The following is a 20880-nucleotide window of genomic DNA, read 5'->3' as shown; positions in this document are numbered from 1 at the left end:
TGACGTCACGCGGGAACCACTTGACAGCTGGAGAAGCCACTTGGTGCGGGGCGCATCGAGCATGGAGTCGAGCCATAATATTGACCATAGTTATCGCTTGTGTAAACTCACAAATACCGCTTTGCCGGGATTCTCAACGACATTATAGTACTCATAGATGATCAGAACTCACGCTATAAATAATTCAATTATCTATTTTTTTTTTGGAAAACACATTATAATATAAGTGAAAAACATGCCACGGCAGATCTGGGTTGGATTTTATACAACACTTGATATTAACTTTTTAATTTCACACCTTTACATACAAATTTCACCAGTAGCTTTGGTACAATAGGTGATACCAAGTCAGACCGTTTCTCTTGTAAACAAAAAGTCTCGATTTATATGATTATGTATCAGTGTATTATATTAGACGCTTACTGCAGAGTTAAAAAGAGGCCCTGGTTTGGTTTGAAGAGATAAAAAACTGAAATTGCCAATATATATTTGACAATCATAGGCTTATAATGATAGCCTACGATAATTCCAGCGGTTGGAATGATCTGTTACATGGAAAATGCGTGATGTGTTTTTAATCAAAGATAATAATTATAATGGTCCCTCTTGATCTATTCGAGTCCCTCTACCACCACAGGCTTAAACACAAGCAAGAGATAATTACTTCGCTATAATTAAGTTATAAAACGTTAGTCAAACTTTAGCGTAACTCGTATTGAATTCCTACTGAGGTACACCCGTCAAGAATGCTTTAATTTTAAAACCCCTTTCCTTGCAAAGCGACTAGTAATAGTATGACTAGAAGTGCTGCTGAGAAGGCTACCGATGTATTAAGAAGTGAGATGGATAAAGAAGAAATGGGTTTTATACGTCTGGTTTCTCAGACCAGCCTTGCATCAAGTAAACTCTTCCTTTGATTTGCTTTCTTTGTCAGTGCGGTAGATGGATTTCACTCTATCGTTTCACTCTAAGTAAAGATTGACGGAGGGAAGATGGTATCGAGGCAGTAGTTCCGTTGCGAAGTGATTTGATCATCTCACCACTAAACCACATTTTTTCAATTAACATCCTTTAGTTTTACGCGCCCCCAGAATCGATGAAGTTGGAACCTATTCATGTATATGAACAGGCCGTGCTTTCATGGGGAGAGGGAAGGGGACTGAATTTACAATAGAGCCGTGGTGTATGGGATCAAAGTGTCGCATCAGTTATGAATTTCAAGTCTTACGTAGACAGATCATAAAGTGAATACATAACCATGTCCTCGTTCGCGCTTGGTTCCGGTTCGATTCTTTCTTTCACTGCTCAATAGAAATTCCATCAATAATGGTTACTCCTTCTTTTGTAGAGAAAACCTAAAAGAATATAAGTCTAACAGCCTCTCACCACGAGAGAGCCACTTACTGGGTAGATAATCTGCCAAAGAGCCCACCTGATTGGCGGAGCAGGCAAATTCTTCTCACATTTATCAATTGTGTCGTCGGTGATATGTCGGTCATTAAATCGCTGACGGACTGGTGACAAGCAGCGACCAGTTGGCCTTCAGTGCCGAGCGACCAAGCAAAGTCAACTCTTAACTTGGAGCTTGAATTATTGCTAGAAAAAGAGCGGGATCGAACTACTGTCTGCCTCAGGAGAAACATCTTGTCCTCTTCTTCTTGTAGGTATAAATTTTTGGCGTTAAGAGGAGTCTCAGATTCAACTGGCGCTTGGTGAATCTTACAAGCCACTCTCCTTTGGTCTGGAGATCCGCCATCTTGTGCCGCCCCTCTAAGTTCAATCCCCTTTGGTCTGTGATTGTAATTAATATACGGCACTGCCTGCTAGCTACAGTATACAGGCTGCTAGCTTAGGTTTGGGATAGATGTAGGTAGAAAAGAAAGCAAGATTTGAATGTTACTCTATTGAAGCTATTCCCTTTTGATATATGACCGTATCGATCCTGATCTTCTTGTGTATCCTATTACCCTAGCACTGATCCTTGAACCACTCCGACCGTCTGTAGTTTGCAGCCAGGGAAAGCTTCTTTCAGATGGCTAGCTCAGCACAGACCAGCAATACCTCTCGAACCCCTGACGGGAATGAAGGGCCTAGCCGTCCGCCACCAAAGCAGAGAGAGTCACGAAAGAGTTCTTCGCGGTTTACGGCTAAAAATCAGTCAACGGCTGCAAAAAGGTAGGCAAGAAATACGACCACTTTAGTCCACATTTATTATTCCCAGCAATCAGCTTTAATTTGGTAAGGTTGATTGTTTGTGAGAGTTGTAAATGACTATCTTGTTTATCAATTTGTTAGACAAGTGTAAGGTAGTGCTTGCTAACCGGTCAAAGACCATGGCTATCACGCCTCCGGTTTACCCTCATTTGCATGTTAAGTTCGAAAGCGTTTCTCCCGCTCATGAGCCACACAAATCCTATTTTAAACTTCCCCAAAACCGTGAACGATCAGTAAGAATTGAACCTGGTGGTTTTAGGCGAGGTTTATCACACAAGGAAGCGATGCGAGCGATCGGAAAATTTCGCATTATTGGCTGCCATTCGTCCACGCTTCATTTCCTCCTCTTCGGATCATTTGCATCAGAGCTTGAACGAGATTGTTTTTATTGAAAGGAACAGAGTTTAAACCGATATGAACCTACAGATGTTTAGAAGTTCATGAATAATTTGTCTATACTCACAGACGTCGTATTAATACGGGATCATTTTATGGTGAGCTCGAAGTACTCACTAAACCGAGAGACACCTTCGCGTTATGTCTCCCGTAGTATGAGATCTCAAAATGTGTATTTACTCATTGTCTTCACAGAATACAGAGAGAGCTAACAGAAATAACGCTAGACCCTCCGCCAAACTGCAGGTAAGATCTTTAGTCAGAATCAGCTTAGCGCTAGTCTGCCGATTCTTATCTGCCCGGCTCATACTTATAGCCTCGGCACAGGTCGCGGCTAGCTATTTGGAACGTCTGCGAAACCATTCCTTGCATTTCTACTATCCGGCTTATATGCCCAGAGGGGGGAGGTAGCATCGAACACTACACGTGCCAAGTCCACGGCTTTGAATGAGATTAAAAACCTAATGATATCTTGGAGTGTTGACCCTCAAGGACTATGAGCTCCTCTTTCCTATCAGGAAAGGTCTTGCTTTTTCTACTTTTTGCTTAAAAGCACGATTTATTGTAACGGAAAAACCTCGAAAACTCATGGTCCAAACAGCGCTGTTTATTTATGTTAATTCACGCTAATTCATCAGTTAATGGTAGCACCTGCCGTACACGTCTTGCCCTTGTGATCGTCAACCACTGCCGAAGGTACGGCTGATTAAAAGATTCCTATATTTTTTTTCCGTACTGTAGCTGGTTACTCATAATTGCAATGTTGAGGGCGTATTGAGATTTCCCTACGGAAACCGTGCAATAATGAAGTTTTAAACGTCTTTCAAGGGGAAAAGCCAGATGTTTTCAATCTTGCGATTAGGGGTTACAAAGCACAGTATAGAATGGAGCGACTAATAGGAGAATTCTGCGATAGTGTGAAATTCAATCGCTTTAGCATGAATAAATCAAAGGTCTTATGCTTTCTCCACACAAAATAGGTTAAAGAGACATCTTTCGTTATGTTTCTTGAAATAAAACAAATATAACTCTCGAAAATGTTTACAGCTTCGTGTTGTCAAACAATCTAGTGCAGACTTGATTTGGTAACTGGGACAACCGCCGGAGATGGAAGGAATTTTTGAATGATGTATTCTTTAGATGTCATTATTCACGTTAAAAAATGCTTTTACAAAACAACGCTATCCGATTAAGTTTTAAAGAGCTTTGGGTCTAAGCAGTACCCTATTTACGAGAAAATATATACAGAATTATCAGGCCGAATTATCAAGCATTCATTACAATAAGCCTTTTTTCAAGAAGTTGATAACCATAATTGAGGAACACGAGGTAAAGTTAAGCAGTGTTTACGCTTGTCAACGGCTCAAATGTCAGAACACAGGGAATTGAACGGAGTTGTCATGTTAAGTTACCCAGACCGTCCCGTCTAAACGTTGAATTTTTGAATTGATTAGCGTCCGGAATGCAAAACATCCGCGGACGTACACCGCAGTTGTTATTAAATCATTGCCTTTAATCTTCATTCAAATGGCTCAATGCCAGATATTATCAGTAACCCTGTAACCAAGTTCCCAGTGTTGTCTAGGTTGGTATTGTTACTGTGAAAACATTTCCGTACTCAAACGGTATTTGAAGAACTAATCTTCCCGAAATTACTAGTACTGTTAACAGCGGTATTAGTAGGGTTGGGAGGGTCGCCCCTAAAGTAGCGAGGTTTGGGCGTCATTCGCCAACAACGATATTCTCCACCTCCCGAGGCTATTGTTTGCTTTTCTATACTTCACGTAAAAAACACGCCCGGATCCCCTTAAAATACCGTTTATGTTCTAGTACCTACCATTGAAAGGTCACAACACAGATTTTTGCTCTTTTTCACAAGGTCTGCAAGCGTGCACATCGTGCTGTTCCTAAGCGACAAGAATTGTCAAGGAGGAATGTTACGACCTGCATTAGGCCATGTCGTGAAAAATTCATGCGATCTTTTTGTGTTTGTGTTTTTTTTCTTAGTGCCGGCCCCAAGGGTGACGACCTGTATGAGTGGTACTCTACCATACTGGGACCCCCCGGATCTGTATACGAGGGGGGTGTTTTCTTCCTGGACATTCACTTTCCTTCAGATTATCCCTTTAAACCACCAAAGGTAGGCCAAGTTATCAGATTATCTGCTTTTTCTGACATTTTCCCCGCACAAGCCTGTGCAGTAGGATATTTTGACAAATAACATTCTCTAGAATATGCCTATAGCCGCCTGGCTTTGACGGATACTTCGTTAAAAAAACAGACGAAAAATCTCCGGCGATGAACAAAGATAAATCACCGAATTAACTGAACATTACTATCACTGTACATGCCATAATATTTTTAAAAGAATAACTTAATTATTTCATTTTATTAATTATATAGCGCAAAATTCATTGTATATCTAATGCGCTATATGTTTCAACCTTATAATTGATTACCTTATGAAATGGTCATTGTTTGAAGCAGGCTAAAGTCTTTTTCCTACCCACAAGAAACGGCCTCAATACAAAAAACGAAACAAAATATCTTTCCTCTATTTGCAGGTCACCTTTCGCACCAGAATTTACCACTGTAATATCAACAGCCAGGTGTGTTTGTGTGATGTGGTTGATTGTATTTCGTGTCATGTGTGGGCCTATTTGTAGTCAATTCGGGTCCAGCGCTCCCTTTCTTCGGCCGCGACAGCCTCACCGCGTAGTCTATTATAGCTTGTGAACAATCGTACCGCTCTTTCCTCACAGGGAATGGTCTGTCTTGACATCCTTAAGGACAGCTGGAGTCCCGCCCTCACCATCTCCAAGGTTCTGCTGTCTATCTGCTCCTTACTGACAGACTGCAATCCAGGTGAGTTTGCCCGCTGGAACATCTAGCTTTCAGAGGGAAGCGTAAGGGTTTGCGTTGATGCGTTTTTTCTTAAAATTAGTGGAGTTTTTTGGTTTTGATAGTTTTTGTTTTGTTTGGTGCACAAGTCAAGCGCACAGTACAAGATAATATAAAGAGCAGACGAAGAATCGTTACTTTTTGCGTGAATACCGCACTTAATGAAGTTTTTCGATAGAGCTCTACTCTATAATTTTCACGGCCTGTAGAGTTCAGGATATAATGGCAGTTTGTTTTCTTGTACTGTACGCTTGGTTAGTGCACTTTCGCGATCACGTGACAGGGTTGTTCAACATGAGAGAGCGCCTATTGTTTATGTCCTTTGAAGTTCACCGGGTTTGGTAACCATTTCTCTCTATTAACTATTAAGTGTTACCTATCCGGGTTTTGTGTGTGTGAAACACTCACCCCTACCTATACCACAAGACTATCGTCATGGAGACAGAACCAGTACAATCATACATTTGTGATTGTGAACTGCATTTCTAGATTGCGTGAAGCGGTTAGTTTTCTGCTGATGGGTGGCCAGACTCATGTGATGCGCTCATGAATAATCGATATCTGCGTGAGAAAATACTTTAAGCCGGCCTCTCAACTCTAGCATAGTGAGCGGAGGTAGAGAAGGAAGAAACATTGTCCCGTTTCTTCATTCTTCGCTTCTTACTCCGCACTTTCTATCCATCCCAGTGATTTAAACACCCGCGCTAGTTGTTGCATCCTAGAATCCCTTTCCTTTACTAGTGACCAGCCCGCTTTACTGTCTCTTCTTAATTCCAGCTGATCCGCTGGTAGGAAGCATTGCAGCTCTCTACGTCCAAAACCGGAGCGAACACGACGCGACCGCCAAGGAATGGACCAAGCGATATGCCACATGACATGGTCATCTTCCTTCGCTCATCGGACTTATAAATCATTACGGGATGATAGGTGGAGGACACTGCTCCCCAGTCTATTCCCGCTGATCCGCCACAGGGCGCCTCGTATCGCCAAGCAGAGTAATTAAGTTGTCTTTTAATTTTCAAAGACTATGATAATGTTTCCTCGCGGAGAAAGAAGTAGATACAAGTAAAGTACACGTAGAAAGTATTCTGTACAGTAACAAGTTTTTTTTTTCGTTCTATGCCCTATGTTCTATGTCCTTTGAGGGACAATTTCAATATATCCAAGATGCATCGCTTTTGTGGTAATTTTCGAACCCCCTAAAAAGCTAAGAAACATTTACATGTACTTGTACATTAAGCGTAATTGAAGAAACTGTTGAAATGGTTTTCAAATGTTTCTAAATGTGGATAGTCAAGGCTTTTTACTCGTGAAAGCAAATGTAATGTAAGGGTGTAAGACGGGTGATTTTGCCCCTGGAAACAGCTTTATATATATATATATATATATATATATTATAAAGTTTTTGTAAATATTCGATTTTTTAAATCTTTGTTGCGTTTATGCTTAGTGAGTTCGCAAAGTTTCTGAAGGGCTAACAAGAGAGAATATATTCTATATATGTATTTACTGTGATAAATGTATTGCATATTCTGATGCATTAAACGAAACTCAATTATTGCTGCTATCCGTTTAGTATGAGTTGTCAGTCCATACGTGAGTTTCGAAAAGCTCCCCGTCCATTCACAACTGGCTATTTGATTTCCTTTCCCCTAAAGTTAAGACTTCTTGCTTTAACTATCCTTTAAAGCATCTCAGAGGGCAGAAACGACCATAGAGGCCATACTAAACCTTGAAAATGTCAAATAACAGCGAGTTTTGTCCAAACAGTTCTTACACCTGCTACATGTGTACAAAATCATGATAATTAGTTTCTTTATTGAAGTCATTGTTAAGGATATCACTACGGTTTTATTTACCGTTTAGATGGTTGATTTTGTATTACTTCCAAAACATCTAGGTACTCTTTAAATGGCTAAAACACATACTACGCAAATTGTAACAAGTCGAGGGGAGTCTATTTCTTGTCTCTCCAAACCCCAGTACGTCGTATCATTATTTGCTTATCTCATCAACCCAAAAGACGGCAGCTGACGTCACAAGCGACATCTGAATCGTCAAGACATAGCGCCAGCGGTCCCTACCACGTTTGGACAAACGTCTCTCATCTGACGGGTAAAGACTGAAGCGCTTGTATCATTCTACTTTAACCATTCCGTGTCTACCAGTATACCTTATCCATACTATTACAACGCAATCAAAACGGCCGGGCCAGTAACCAGGTAATTCCAATTCGACTCTGATAATTATCAGTTTCATCATGGATGCTGGGAGTTTGAGTACAATATCTTGGCTCTGTTCTGCTCTCTTTGAAGACTCGAACTCCCTTGTGTTATGTAGATATAGGTTATTAACTTCGCAAACCTGTAGCCTAGCTTCCATTGCAAGCTTTCAAGGGTAGATTTCTAATTCTGAAGCTGAAATAGAAAAGAGTATAGATGGAGTCAAGTGGAGAAATCTCAAACCCTAGTCACGCATCTATTGCTTCGGCTTTTAAAACTAACCCCTGTTGGGCTACAATAGAATGTATTGCCTTGTGTCCTAAGATCCAAGGATGTCGGAGCCTCAGCCAGGGCAACCGCAGAGCTGTGAAGCCGAGAGTTCGCAGAGAACTCCTAAGAGAGAGCCACGGGGTTCAACCATTGCAAAGAGCCCCAAGACTTTATCTACGGCCGCAAAGAGGTATTCACCGGACTGCTTAAATTTTTAATGGTTTAGCCATAGACCGAGCCGTGAAATATATTAGGTATATTCTAACCGTAGGGGAAGTCTTGGTCGGTATGAGCCAGGGTTCTAAGCACGAGGCTCGAGACCTGGACAAAGATTCGGAAACACGATCCCGTCGATGACAAACTCACGATTGACGGAAGTTCATTTGCATACTTCATTTAAATGGCGTGTTTTACTTTCAAATGATGCGCTCCTTCTACGCTACTCCCGCGAGCAATAATACTATGTTCTGCCGTCATTTTCGAGGAAACTCTACCGTTCACAAGATAGGAATGAGATGCGCCTCAGAAAACCAACCGAAAGATGAGCGTGAAGTTTGAGTGGTCTTTGAAAGAACCTCGCACCATTTCAATTAGGGTTTTTTCCCTTGGGATCTTTTAATCCACAGTTCCGCTTCGTTCGTCGCTAGACTTATATTATAGTTCATGTTAGTATTGGTGTTTTCTGCAGAATACAAAGAGAACTTGCTGGGATAACGTTAGATCCGCCGCCAAATTGCAGGTACTTTTGTTGTCTTGAATACCTATCTCTTCATCACACACACACACAACTGCTATTAACCCAATTCATAATTTATAATAAAATAATTCTTTTTATACCGTCTAGTATTATCGAAACTGAGAAAAAAATAAAACATGCCCCACGCTTATTGCGTTTATCTTGCCTATTGTCCCCCCAAGCCTCTTGAAACATTATCGTTAGGCCGAGCCATTATACCGCAATTGACCCGTGCGGGTCAGACAACATTTGCTAGCATTGTCAATCCCACGTGCGAGACTGCATTTAATCGCGCAAGTCAGTGTTACCTGGTTCGTGTGATTGATTCTACAGTTCACTTCATTTCGTGTTTTGCCTTCACGTTGCGTGTAACAAGATTTGATAGTTTACATCTGCGATGATGTTTAAAATGCAAAGTCAATATGTACATCGTATTTGATATCTGTGTGCGGTTTAGCATACCCAAACAAGTCATCTTCACTCACTTGTTGTTGTTGTTACACAACGGAAGTTTGTGTAACAAACTTTATCGTATTTGTCGTTATTCAAGCTTCACTTTTTGGCATTTGTACGTGATTTACTTTAATAAAAACATATAGCAGGAAACTCGACAGTACAGAAGCTAACTCGTTATGCACTGGGAATATCGTATTCGTAGTTGTTAAATGTTTTGTTTTGTCGTATTTCAAAGGTTTTGTACTGTTATTTCACTCAGAAATCTAGATTCCCAGTGCATAGCGAGTTACCTACTGTACTGTCGAGTTGCCTGCTATACGTTTTTATTAAAGTAAATCACGTATAAGTACCAAAAAGTGAACATTAAACAACGACGAATACGATATTCCAAGTGCATAACGATTTACCTGCTGTACTGTCGAGTTGCCTGCTGTATGTTTTTATTAAAGTCTACATCTACATCTACATCTACATTTATTTAGTCGGTAAAAAATCTTGCGATATCACACCAACCTTAAATAAAAGTATTTACATATAAATAAATAAATAAGGAGATAAGTAAATAAAAATATATACATATATACATGGATAGGTACTAAGTATATATAGAATATATAAAATATTAAATAATGTAAAGAAAATTCAATAATACAATTCAATAATATATAGAAATAAAATTATAAAATTAAAATTCAATTCTTATTATTATTAAGATAGATTTCGAGGTCACGCTTAAAATGTTCGATTGAGCCTAGCTCGACAAGTTCATTAGGTAAAGTGTTCCAATGTCTTATCGTTCGGGGGAAAAAAGAATAAAAATACTTATTCTTTGTAGCTTTTTCTTGATAATATTTAAAATTATGACTATTTCTAGTTCTGAGATCTTGGTGTGGCCGGAGATACATGTTTGTGTCAATGTCAATTTGGCCTCGACTCAATTTGTAAAGGAGGGTAAGTCGTGCCATTGTTCGTCTTAACTCCAAGGTGGACCACTGGAGATCACCTAGCATTTTGGTGACACTTGCAGTAGGGATGTAGTTTCTAAGGCAGAATCGTGCTGCTTTCCTCTGAACTTTCTCGAGGGAGGCGATGTCCTTCTGGAGATGAGGGTCCCAGGCGGCGCTTGCATATTCTAACGTAGGACGAACTATTGCTGTGTAAGCGGTAACTTTTACTCTTTGGGGGCAGTTCCAGAAGTTCCTTTTTATCATGCCCATGACTTTACTTGCTTTTCCTGAAGTTGATTTAACATGTTTTGACCACTTTAAGTCATCATTTAGGATGACACCTAGATACGTAATAGATTGGACCTGCTCTAAGTGTACCCCGCAGAAAACATATGACCTCTGTGGTGGGATCTTCTTATTGGATATGCAGATGGACTTACACTTGGAAGGATTAAATACCATTTGCCATTTGCTTTGCCACATTTCTAATCTCTTTAAATCTTCCTGAAGCTGGTCACCATCTTCTTCGTTTACAATCACACCGTATAACAGGGCGTCGTCAGCGAAGAGTCTTATTGAAGACTTCAAATTGTCAGGCAGATCGTTCACATACAATAAGAATAACAAGGGTCCTAACACTGTCCCCTGAGGGACCCCGGATGTTACTAGTGAGGGGCAGGATCGTTTACCATCGCAGACAACAGTCTGGGTACGGTTCCTAAGGAACGACATAAACCAATACAGCAAGGGACCATGAATGCCATAGTATTGTAATTTCTTGATAAGACGCTCGTGGGGAACTTTATCAAATGCTTTGCTAAAATCTAGCACTGCCGCATGGATAGACTTATTTTCTTGAATGGCCTTGGCCATGTCATGGATTGTCAGAATTAGCTGGGTTACTGTTGATCGTTTAGCTCTAAAGCCATGCTGTACATCAGTGAGAATTCCGTAATGCTGTAAATGCTTCATCACATGACTGTGGATAATATGCTCTAGAACTTTTGATGCAATGCAAGTAAATCACGTACTCTAGACTTTTTCCCACGGTCACGTGATTGACGTAATATTTTAAAAGTTCATAATTGTAAAATCCCATGTGCTATTTGTGATATTTCGAATGTTTTGTACTGTTATTTCACTCAGAAGACTAGATGTCGAAATTTTTCCCACGGTCACGTGATTGATGACGTCATATTTTTAAAGTTCATAATTGTAAAATCCCATGTACTATTTGTCATATTTCGAAAGTTTCGCAATGTTTTCTCAATAGGAACTCGAAAAAATGTTTTTTCCCACGGTCACGTGATTGATGACGTCATGAGAATAACTAATACGGCGTTGTCTTCGTTATTACATTTGTACACTTATGTTAAAGTTTGATGATTATCGGTGAAAATGGGACGTAGATATTGCGACAATTGTGATGCAACGACTTGCCTGCTGGAACATTCAACGTCACACAGTCACGTGATTAATAATATTTGATATCATACATGCATGAATATGTTTTTTGTACTTTTTGTACAATCGTGTCAAAATTTCGTGACAATCGGCCAAATACCTGCCGAGATATTACACAAATCATCACATTTGAGTTGCCTGCTAACTTCACCGAGTTGCCTGCTGAGTTGCCTGCCAGCTTTACGATGGTCTTTATTCCTTACTTAAAAAAACAATTTCTAGACAAATGTATCTATAATTTAAATATATTGATCCTCATTAAAAGCTTGCATTTTCGAATAACTAATGAATGACATGTGTCTTATGTCTAGTGCCGGCCCCAAGGGTGACAAACTGTATGAGTGGTACTCTACCATACTGGGACCTCCCGGATCTGTATACGAGGGGGGTGTTTTCTTCCTGGACATTCACTTTCCCACAGATTACCCCTTTAAACCACCAAAGGTAGGCCAAGTTATCAGGTTATCCTTTTAAACCACCAAAGGTAGGCCAAGTTATCAGATTATCACTTTAAACCACCAGAGGTAGGTCAAGTTATCAGATTATCCCTTTAAACCACTAAAGGTGGGCCAAGTTATCAGATTATCCCTTTAAACCACTGAAGGTAGGCCAAGTTATCAGATTATCCCTTTAAACCACCAAATGTAGGCAAGTTATCAGATTACCACCAAAGGTAGGCCAAATTATCAGATTATCCCTTTAAACCACTGAAGGTAGGCCAAGTTATCAGATTATCCCTTTAAATCACTGAAGGTAGGCCAAGTCATCAGATTATCCCTTTAAACCACCAAAGGTAGGCCAAGTTATCAGATTATCCCTTTAAACCACCAAAGGTAGGCCAAGCTATCAGATTATCCCTTTACACCACCGAAAGTAGGCCAAGTTATCAGATTATCCCTTTAAACCACCAAAGGTAGGTCAAATTATCAGATTATCCCTTTAAACCACTAAAGGTAGGCCAAGTTATCAGATTATCCCTTTAAATCACTGAAGGTAGGCCAAGTTATCAGATTATCCCTTTAAATCACTGAAGGTAGGCCAAGTTATCAGATTATCCCTTTAAACCACTGAAGGTAGGCCAAATTATCAGATTATCCCTTTAAACCACTGAAGGTAGGCCAAGTAATCAGATTATCCCTTTAAACCACCAAAGGTAGGCCAAGTTATCAGATTATCCCTTAAAACTTCCAAAGGCAGGCCAAGTTATCAGATAATCCCTTTAAACCACCAAAGGTAGGTCAAGTTATCAGATTATCCCTTTAAACCACCAAAGGTAGACCAAGTTATCAGATTATCTCTTTAAATCACTGAAGGTAGGCCAAGTTATCAGATTATTCCTTTAAATCACTGAAGGTAGACCAAGTTATCAGATTATCCCTTTAAACCACCAAAGGTAGGCCAAGTTATCAGATTATCCCTTTAAACCACCAAAGGTAGGTCAAGTTATCAGATTATCCCTTTAAACCACCAAAGGTAGGTCAAGTTATCAGATTATCCCTTTAAACCACCAAAGGTAGGTCAAGTTATCAGATTATCCCTTTAAATCACTGAAGGTAGGCCAAGTTATCAGATTATCACTTTAAACCACCAAAGGTAGGCCAAGTTATCAGATTATCACTTTAAACCACCAAAGGTAGGCCAAGTTATCAGATTATCACTTTAAACCACCAAAGGTAGGCCAAGTTATCAGATTATCCCTTTAAACCACCAAAGGTAGGCCAAGTTATCAGATTATCCCTTTAAACCACCAAAGGTAGGCCAAGTTATCAGATTATCCCTTTAAACCACCAAAGGTAGGCCAAGTTATCAGATTATCCCTTAAACCACCAAAGGTAGGCCAAGTTATCAGATTATCACTTTAAACCACCAAAGGTAGGCCAAGTTATCAGATTATCCCTTTAAACCACCAAAGGTAGGCCAAGTTACCAGATTATCCCTTTAAACCACCAAAGGTAGGCCAAGTTATCAGATTATCCCTTAAAACTTCCAAAGGCAGGCCAAGTTATCAGATAATCTCTTTAAACCACCAAAGGTAGGCCAAGTTATCAGATTATCCCTTTAAACCACCAAAGGTAGGCCAAGTTATCAGATTATCCCTTTAAACCACCAAAGGTAGGCCAAGCTATCAGATTATCCCTTTACACCACCGAAAGTAGGCCAAGTTATCAGATTATCCCTTTAAACCACCAAAGGTAGGTCAAATTATCAGATCCCTTTAAACCACCAAAGGTAGGCCAAAATATCAGATTATCCCTTTAAATCACTGAAGGTAGGCCAAGTTATCAGATTATCCCTTTAAACCACTGAAGGTAGGCCAAGTTATCAGATTATTCCTTTTAACCACCAAAGGTAGGCCAAGTTATCAGATTATCACTTTAAACCACCAAAGGTAGGCCAAGTTATCAGATTATCACTTTAAACCACCAAAGGTAGGCCAAGTTATCAGATTATCCCTTTAAACCACCAAAGGAAGGCCAAATTATCAGATTATCCCTTTAAACCACTGAAGGTAGGCCAAGTTATCTGATTATCCCTTTAAACCACCAAAGGTAGGTCAAGTTATCAGATTATCCCTTTAAACCACTAAAGTTAGGCCAAGTTATCAGATTATCCCTTTAAACCACCAAAGGTAGGCCAAGTTATCAGATTATCCCTTTAAACCACTAAAGGTAGGCCAAGTTATCAGATTATCCCTTTAAACCACCAAAGGTAGGCCAAGTTATCAGATTATCCCTTTAAACCACCAAAGGTAGGCCAAGCTATCAGATTATCCCTTTACACCACCGAAGGTAGGCCAAGTTATCAGATTATCCCTTTAAACCACCAAAGGTAGGCCAAGCTATCAAATTATTCCTTTAAACCACTGAAGGTAGGCCAAGTTTTTTATACCGCAGGTCCTTGTTTAAGCAAGTCAACACGAACGGCATCAAAAACGGCGCGCGCGCTCACGAATTGCTGAAAAACGGCGTTGACGTCCGTGACAGGAAATCTCGAACGGCATTTTCCCAGAAGAGGGTGGACACGGGCGCGCGGGGCACGATGGGAAAAATATCGATTTTCACTCATTTGCTGCCTGATGTCGACGAGACAAATTTCAAATTTGGTAAGAATTTGCCGAAAATGGCACGAAAATAACAGCTACCGTATTATTTAATTCTGTTTCCAGATTTTCTATTAAGTAAACTTTACATACAAACAAAAGTATACACTGTAATTTCTAGTAAACAAACACGAATGCAAAACAAAACAAGTTCCGTATGTAGTAGTAGTCATGAGATGGCGTTAAAGTCCATATAACCTTTCAGAGTTGATAGACTTTGTCAATTCTTTTTATTTTCATCTTCCAAATGGTGTGTGGTTCGTATGGACCATATAAAACACGCGTTCGCGCGAATAACTCAAATCTGTAATATTGAGGTATTTTGGTCAACCTTCGGAAAAAAGGCCGTGAACTGAAAGGCCCGGGTCCAGTCATTTGTGACGTAGATCGAGATGTCAACCAAATTACATGAGAAAACATATGCGCGAGCTAAACCGGTTCCCGTCTTCGTGACTTCTTAGTTATTGCTGAAGAACGTTGTGTGTTTACAATTTTTGCCGTCATCTTTATATCTTAACCTGGTAGTCAAATGATTATTTAACTTCAGGAAACAAATCTGCAAAATTTAGCAGATATTGTTTTAGTCTTTGAATTGTTTTTGCATTGTGCGCGCGCGCTGCATTTGCAATCAAGAATGACGACATTCTCACGAGCGCGCGCTGTTTTTGAAACCTACAACAAAACGATATTTTCTTTTTTCGCATACAATTCTCGACTTTAAATTATTCTTCGCTCCATTGTTGGAAGCATTGCAATAGAAAATACTTCGCCAATATTTTGTGGTATTACCGTCTCTGAATTTTAACGGATTTAAGGAAAAATATTTTCCCGCCAAAACTTGGAATTTTTCACTCGATTCAATCTCCTTTCGCGCGGCCAGGATCTGTAGAAAATTCAAATTTCAATCAAATTTAATTCCCTTTTCAGAATTTGAAAGTTTATCTATGCTTTGTTTTGGCTAGATTGATATAAGTAAAAGGTTTTATGAACTTGAAGTACTTGAACTTGAACGTTGAACTTTGGTTTGTGCCAAAATCAAATAACTTACTGAAATCATCACTCAAACAAATTTAGTGTTCAAAAATGGAAGCATGGTTCGGGCCAATTACCCTTATAAATTTAACAACAGTTGTCTCATTTCATTTGACATCGTAATCAATTAATTCTAAGCAAATTTGAAATAAAATCTACTGAAATTGAAAAAAGTATTTTATATTTTCGTTCGTCTTCGTGTTCTTATCATAGTTTTGGCGATTTTGTCTCTTACTTTTTAATCTAGAGCATAATAATCACAAAGCAGGTACTATTATATAGCTCTTTATAAACAAACAATATTCCTTAAACATCAGCAGCAATTGAAACCATTTAATTTTGACCAAAACTACAACGACACTTGATTTTTTGAACGTATGTTTTTATCATGGCGGACGATATAACTTATTCGTCATCCTATCGCATAAAATTCCTGAATTTGGTCAACGAATAACACGAAAACGGTACGAGGTGCGATGGTGATCCATCTCGTTTTGCGATAGGAAAAATATCCAACTTTAGATTTGTACACAAATTAATTGCTTTAGTGGCCTGCAAGTTATGAATTTTGCCGGTTTTTCACGATATTGCTACAAATGTAAATTCGCTATTTTGATGACACTCGTCATCTCACAGTTCGACACTCCAGTTCAAGTGCTGCGTTCTCCATAATTACAACTGGCTTTTTCTCTATCGCTTGTCAGATTGATCTCTAATTATCTATGAGTTCATATTGGACAAAACCAACACGTAAACTTACCGATTAAACCACGAATCTGCTCCAAAGCAAAGTTGTCCGGGAGCTCTTCCCTGAAAAACTTTTAAGCAAAAATATATTTTTTGGCGCCTTCTGATTGGCCGAGCCAATGCACGTGACCCGTGTCCATCCTCCTCTGGCATTTTCCCTAATTTTAGGTTCTACGCGCGCGATCACGGACGTCAACGCGTTTTTTCAACAATTCGTGAGCGCGCGCGCCGTTTTTGATGCCGTTCGTGTTGACTTGCTTAAACACGAACGCGCACTATAAAAGGGACTTGCCTAAGGCAAGCTGTCATTCGTCAATTGACATCACTGAGTACAGAGCTCCGCAGAGAGACCCTAGAGAGAGACCAAAATGCTACAATAGAGTTCTAGAGTGGCCGATAACACACTATAGGAGCAAACATAGCTTTATCAGCAGCTTTTTCTTGAAACAGAACGAAAAATAGCGAGGAATAGATAGGTTTTGAAGCAATAAATATTTCAAATTCGTTGTTTGTATGCGCGCGCACTATAATGACGCCATTTCAATGCAAACGAGCGCGCGCTGTGTTTGATTTCAGTACAATTTTTGCTCTTGTTTTTGTAGAGAATGGACTCACAACACTTTCCTGAATATTCCTTATAGCTCTTTAACACTCTTTTGTACTTAAAAGTTGTCGTAGTTTGTCGTACGGCTTTACTTTTAGCATGTTTTCTTCCGGCGGTTTACTGCTGAAAACAATGTCCCTTTTTAGGATGGACTGAAGTAATGGGAGAGCGATGTCATAAACCTCATGGTTCGACAGAAAAGACGAAAGTGGCCACGAAAATGGCCTCATTGTTCAGTACAGTAGACAGGAGGGAGCTGTTTGATAAATACGTTTGCGTTTGAACTTATGAAGTTTTTTTTTCCGTAGATTACATTCAGAACAAGAATATATCACTGCAACATAAATAGCCAGGTAACAAAAAAAATCCCCGCTAACAGACACTCAGGTAATCGGACATCTCTACTTACGGACAATCTTGTAAACAGACAACTCTACTTATGGACAATCTTGTAAACAGACAACTCTACTTACGGACAATCTTGTAAACAGACAACTCTACTTACGGACAATCTTGTAAACAGACAACTCTACTTACGGACAATCTTGTAAAGAGACAACTCTACTTACGGACAATCTTGTAAAGAGACAACTCTACTTATGGACAATCTTGTAAACAGACAACTCTACTTACGGACAATCTTGTAAACAGACAGCTCTACTTACGGACAATCTTGTAAACAGACAACTCTACTTACGGACAATCTTGTTATCGTACACATCTTCTCAGAGACATTTCTTTGATCGAACTATTTCAAAGCAATGTTTAGTTTAGCATATTTTAATGGCGCATCCAGAAAGGTGTCACCAGTATGCATCTTGTTTCCTGTTCACCAACGCGTACTCGAGTACTGTCACGTGCTTGTGTTATGTCACGTGCTTGTGTTATGTCACGTGCTTGTGTTATGTCACGTGCTTGTGTTCTGTCACGTGCTTGTGTTCTGTTACGTGCTTGTGTTCTGTTACGTGCTTGTGTTATGTCACGTGCTTGTGTTATGTCACGTGCTCGTGTTCTGTCACGTGCTCATGTGCTGTCACGTGCTCGTGTTCTGTCACGTGCGTGTGTTCTGTCACGTGCTCGTGTTCTGTCACGTGCCTGTGCTCTGTCGCGTGCTTGTGTTCTGTCACGTGCTTGTGTTATGTCACGTGCTTGTGTTCTGTCACGTGCTTGTGTTCTGTCACGTGCTTGTGTTATGTCACGTGCTTGTGTTCTGTCACGTGCTCGTGTTCTGTCACGTGCTCGTGTTCTGTCACGTGCTCGTGTTCTGTCACGTGCTTGTGTTATGTCACGTGCTTGTGTTATGTCACGTGCTTGTGTTATGTCACGTGCTTGTGTTCTGTCACGTGCTTGTGTTCTGTCACGTGCTTGTGTTCTGTCACGTGCTCGTGTTCTGTCACGTGCTTGTGTTCTGTCACGTGCTCATGTGCTTTGTGTTCTGTCACAGTGTGTGTGTTCTGTCACGTGCTTGTGTTCTGTCACGTGCTCATGTGCTGTCACGTGCTCGTGTTCTGTCACGTGCTCGTGTTCTGTCACGTGCTCGTGTTCTGTCACGTGCTCGTGTTCTGTCACGTGCTTGTGTTCTGTCATGTGCTCGTGTTCTGTCACGTGCTCGTGTTCTGTCACGTGCTTGTGTTCTGGCACGTGCTTGTGTTCTGTCACGTGCTCATGTGCTGTCACGTGCTCGTGTTCTGTCACCTGCTTGTGTTGTAGCACGTGCTTGTGTTCTGGCACGTGCTTGTGTTCTGTCACATACCCATGTTTTGTCACTTGTTTGTGTTCTGTTGTAGGGACACATCTGCTTGGATATACTAAAGGACAGCTGGAGTCCCGCCCTCACGATGTCTAAAGTGCTACTGTCTATCTGCTCGCTGCTAACAGACTGCAACCCAGGTTCGTATGCTCAATGACGTTATCGAACTAACAGTTTAATATCCTCCTCCATATTCTTCCCCTCTCATCTCTTTCATTCCCGTTTATCTCATTCTAACCCTCCTATACAACTCCCCTCCCAACTCTTTCTCCCCCTTCCATCCCCTTCTCCACATTCAAACTCAAACAAATAATTGCTCACATATTTATCTTTATAATGGCCAAAGTTTTCTTGAATAACCCAAAAAAGATGACTGACCATGATTGACCCTAATGGTCTCTTGGGATACCCCTAATGGTCCCTTGGGCTACCACCAATGGCCCCTTGGGCTTCCCCTAATGGTCCCATGGGCTACCACTAATGGTCCCATGGGCTACCACTAATGGTCCCTTGGGCTTCCCCTAATGGTCCCATGGGCTTCCCCTAATGGTCCCATGGGCTTCCCCTAATGGTCCCTTAGGCTTCCCCTAATGGTCCCATGGGCTTCCCCTAATGGTCCCATGGGCTTCCCCTAATGGTCCCATGGGCTTCCCCTAATGGTCCCTTGGGCTTCCCCTAATGGTCCCATGGGCTTCCCCTAATGGTCCCTTGGGCTTCCCCTAATGGTCCCATGGACTTCCCCTAATGGTCCCATGGGCTTCCTCTAATGGTCTCATGGGTCCGCGTGTTTTTTTCCCATTGTAGCCGATCCCCTTGTTGGAAGCATCGCTACACAGTATCTCACAAACCGCGAGGAACATGATAACACTGCAAGAGAATGGACCAAACGGTTTGCGACATGACCCTCAAATACCTTCTAACGCTATTACTGCCATCAGCTAGTCCCGTCAGCATCCTTAACTTCTTTGAACATACCTAATGCTCGCGATGTGCAGTTTATACTTAGGAGATCGTACCGAGATTTCCTAGAAGTGCGACCCCATTGGAAATGTACGCATCGCGAACGTTCTTAATTTATTTTTTTTCCAGCTTGTCTCCTTTTTGCTACATGTTTCTAGAAAGATAGGGGCTGTGTAAATTTTCCTTATTCCCCCCACTTAACATGTTTGCACAATACTCCTGTGGTCTTATCTGAGGTGACTTGACTCAGCCTTTGCAATGGCCTCCTTATTCGCCCCGCAGCCATTCTAAGATTGGCCGCCATTTTGAATTGATAGACCGAGAAGACGCTGATAACGAGGTTTAACGCTGTTGACCAGGCATCTTAGTACTTTAAGACCGCAGCGTTCATTGGAGTTCTGACTCGGATACCTCGAACTCCGCTATCTCTAACAACTTGAACTTCACGATATCTCGAAACTTCTCTGTTGTTCGTTTTCCTTGAGATAGTGGGGGTCACTGTATTCTGGCAACGTTCTCGAAAACTTACTCCTCCCCCCTTCAGTCAACCCTTTAGAATACCAAGAGATGGCCTTGAGAAATGTAGGTCTAAGTTATTGAAGAGATATAAGCAATACAAAGAAACAATTTGAAATATGTACTCAAGTAAGGATTAGAAAGCGAAAAGACTAACGGACCTGGGACAACTCGAATGCGGAGCGGGGCGCAGGCAGGGCGAGTAGGGTTGTGGTTTATCCGAAGACTATTTAAATGAAATAACTTGCATACTTTGTAAAATAAGAAAATTAAATCAGTACAGAATAAAGAATTGACAAATGATATAGTCAAACCCTTACACTTTGTTTATTATTTATCAATTACATTCCATCCTTCTGCAATATTATGTTAAGGTTGTCAGAATTCAAAAGAGATCGCGCAAAATTGGGAGAAAAGACCGAAAGAAAAGTAATTTCTAAGCAATCTGGAGCTCTGTTCGCAAAATTCTTCCATCGTATTTTCTTTTTTCTCTTAGCGGAGACAAACCGTATTTGTTTCTTTTTTGTTTGTTTGTTTTTGTTTTAATCCGCGCATGCTGTATCTC

General features: G+C 40.5%; 2 protein-coding genes and 1 long non-coding RNA gene across 5 annotated transcripts; 2 read left to right on the top strand and 1 right to left on the bottom strand.

Annotated features, from left to right (window-relative positions):
* The first annotated feature begins 1337 nt into the window (after window positions 1–1337).
* On the top strand, window positions 1338–7071 carry LOC5505228 (ubiquitin-conjugating enzyme E2 E3). Of its 3 annotated transcripts, none has more exons than XM_032373628.2 (7): window positions 1338–1660; window positions 2006–2175; window positions 2806–2856; window positions 4618–4750; window positions 5175–5219; window positions 5373–5475; window positions 6289–7071. In XM_032373628.2, the coding sequence occupies exons 2-7, from the start codon at window positions 2033–2035 to the stop codon at window positions 6384–6386; spliced, it is 573 nt and encodes a 190-aa protein (XP_032229519.1). In that variant the 5' UTR covers window positions 1338–1660; window positions 2006–2032; the 3' UTR covers window positions 6387–7071. The 3 variants fall into 3 exon arrangements, with proteins under 3 accessions (XP_032229519.1, XP_001626076.1, XP_032229517.1); XM_001626026.3 differs by having other exon boundaries at window positions 1344–1664; window positions 1973–2175; XM_032373626.2 differs by having other exon boundaries at window positions 1345–1660; window positions 1973–2175.
* A 241-nt stretch (window positions 7072–7312) lies between these two features.
* Window positions 7313–8142, bottom strand: LOC116613041. The gene is made up of 2 exons (XR_007307065.1): window positions 8016–8142; window positions 7313–7928 (listed from the first exon to the last, which is right to left on the bottom strand). It is a non-coding gene; the product is annotated as an uncharacterized LOC116613041 (long non-coding RNA).
* Window positions 7405–20634, top strand: LOC5505215 (ubiquitin-conjugating enzyme E2 E1). The gene is made up of 7 exons (XM_001626025.3): window positions 7405–7733; window positions 8058–8193; window positions 8692–8742; window positions 11918–12050; window positions 17398–17442; window positions 18877–18979; window positions 19644–20634. The coding sequence occupies exons 2-7, from the start codon at window positions 8066–8068 to the stop codon at window positions 19739–19741; spliced, it is 558 nt and encodes a 185-aa protein (XP_001626075.1). The 5' UTR covers window positions 7405–7733; window positions 8058–8065; the 3' UTR covers window positions 19742–20634.
* The last annotated feature ends 246 nt before the right edge of the window (window positions 20635–20880 follow it).

This window comes from Nematostella vectensis, chromosome 2 (genome assembly GCF_932526225.1).
Source record: "Nematostella vectensis chromosome 2, jaNemVect1.1, whole genome shotgun sequence".
NCBI lineage: Eukaryota > Metazoa > Cnidaria > Anthozoa > Actiniaria > Edwardsiidae > Nematostella > Nematostella vectensis.
Note: the sequence above shows the minus strand (reverse complement) of the source record. Positions and strands in the feature narration are given on the sequence as shown.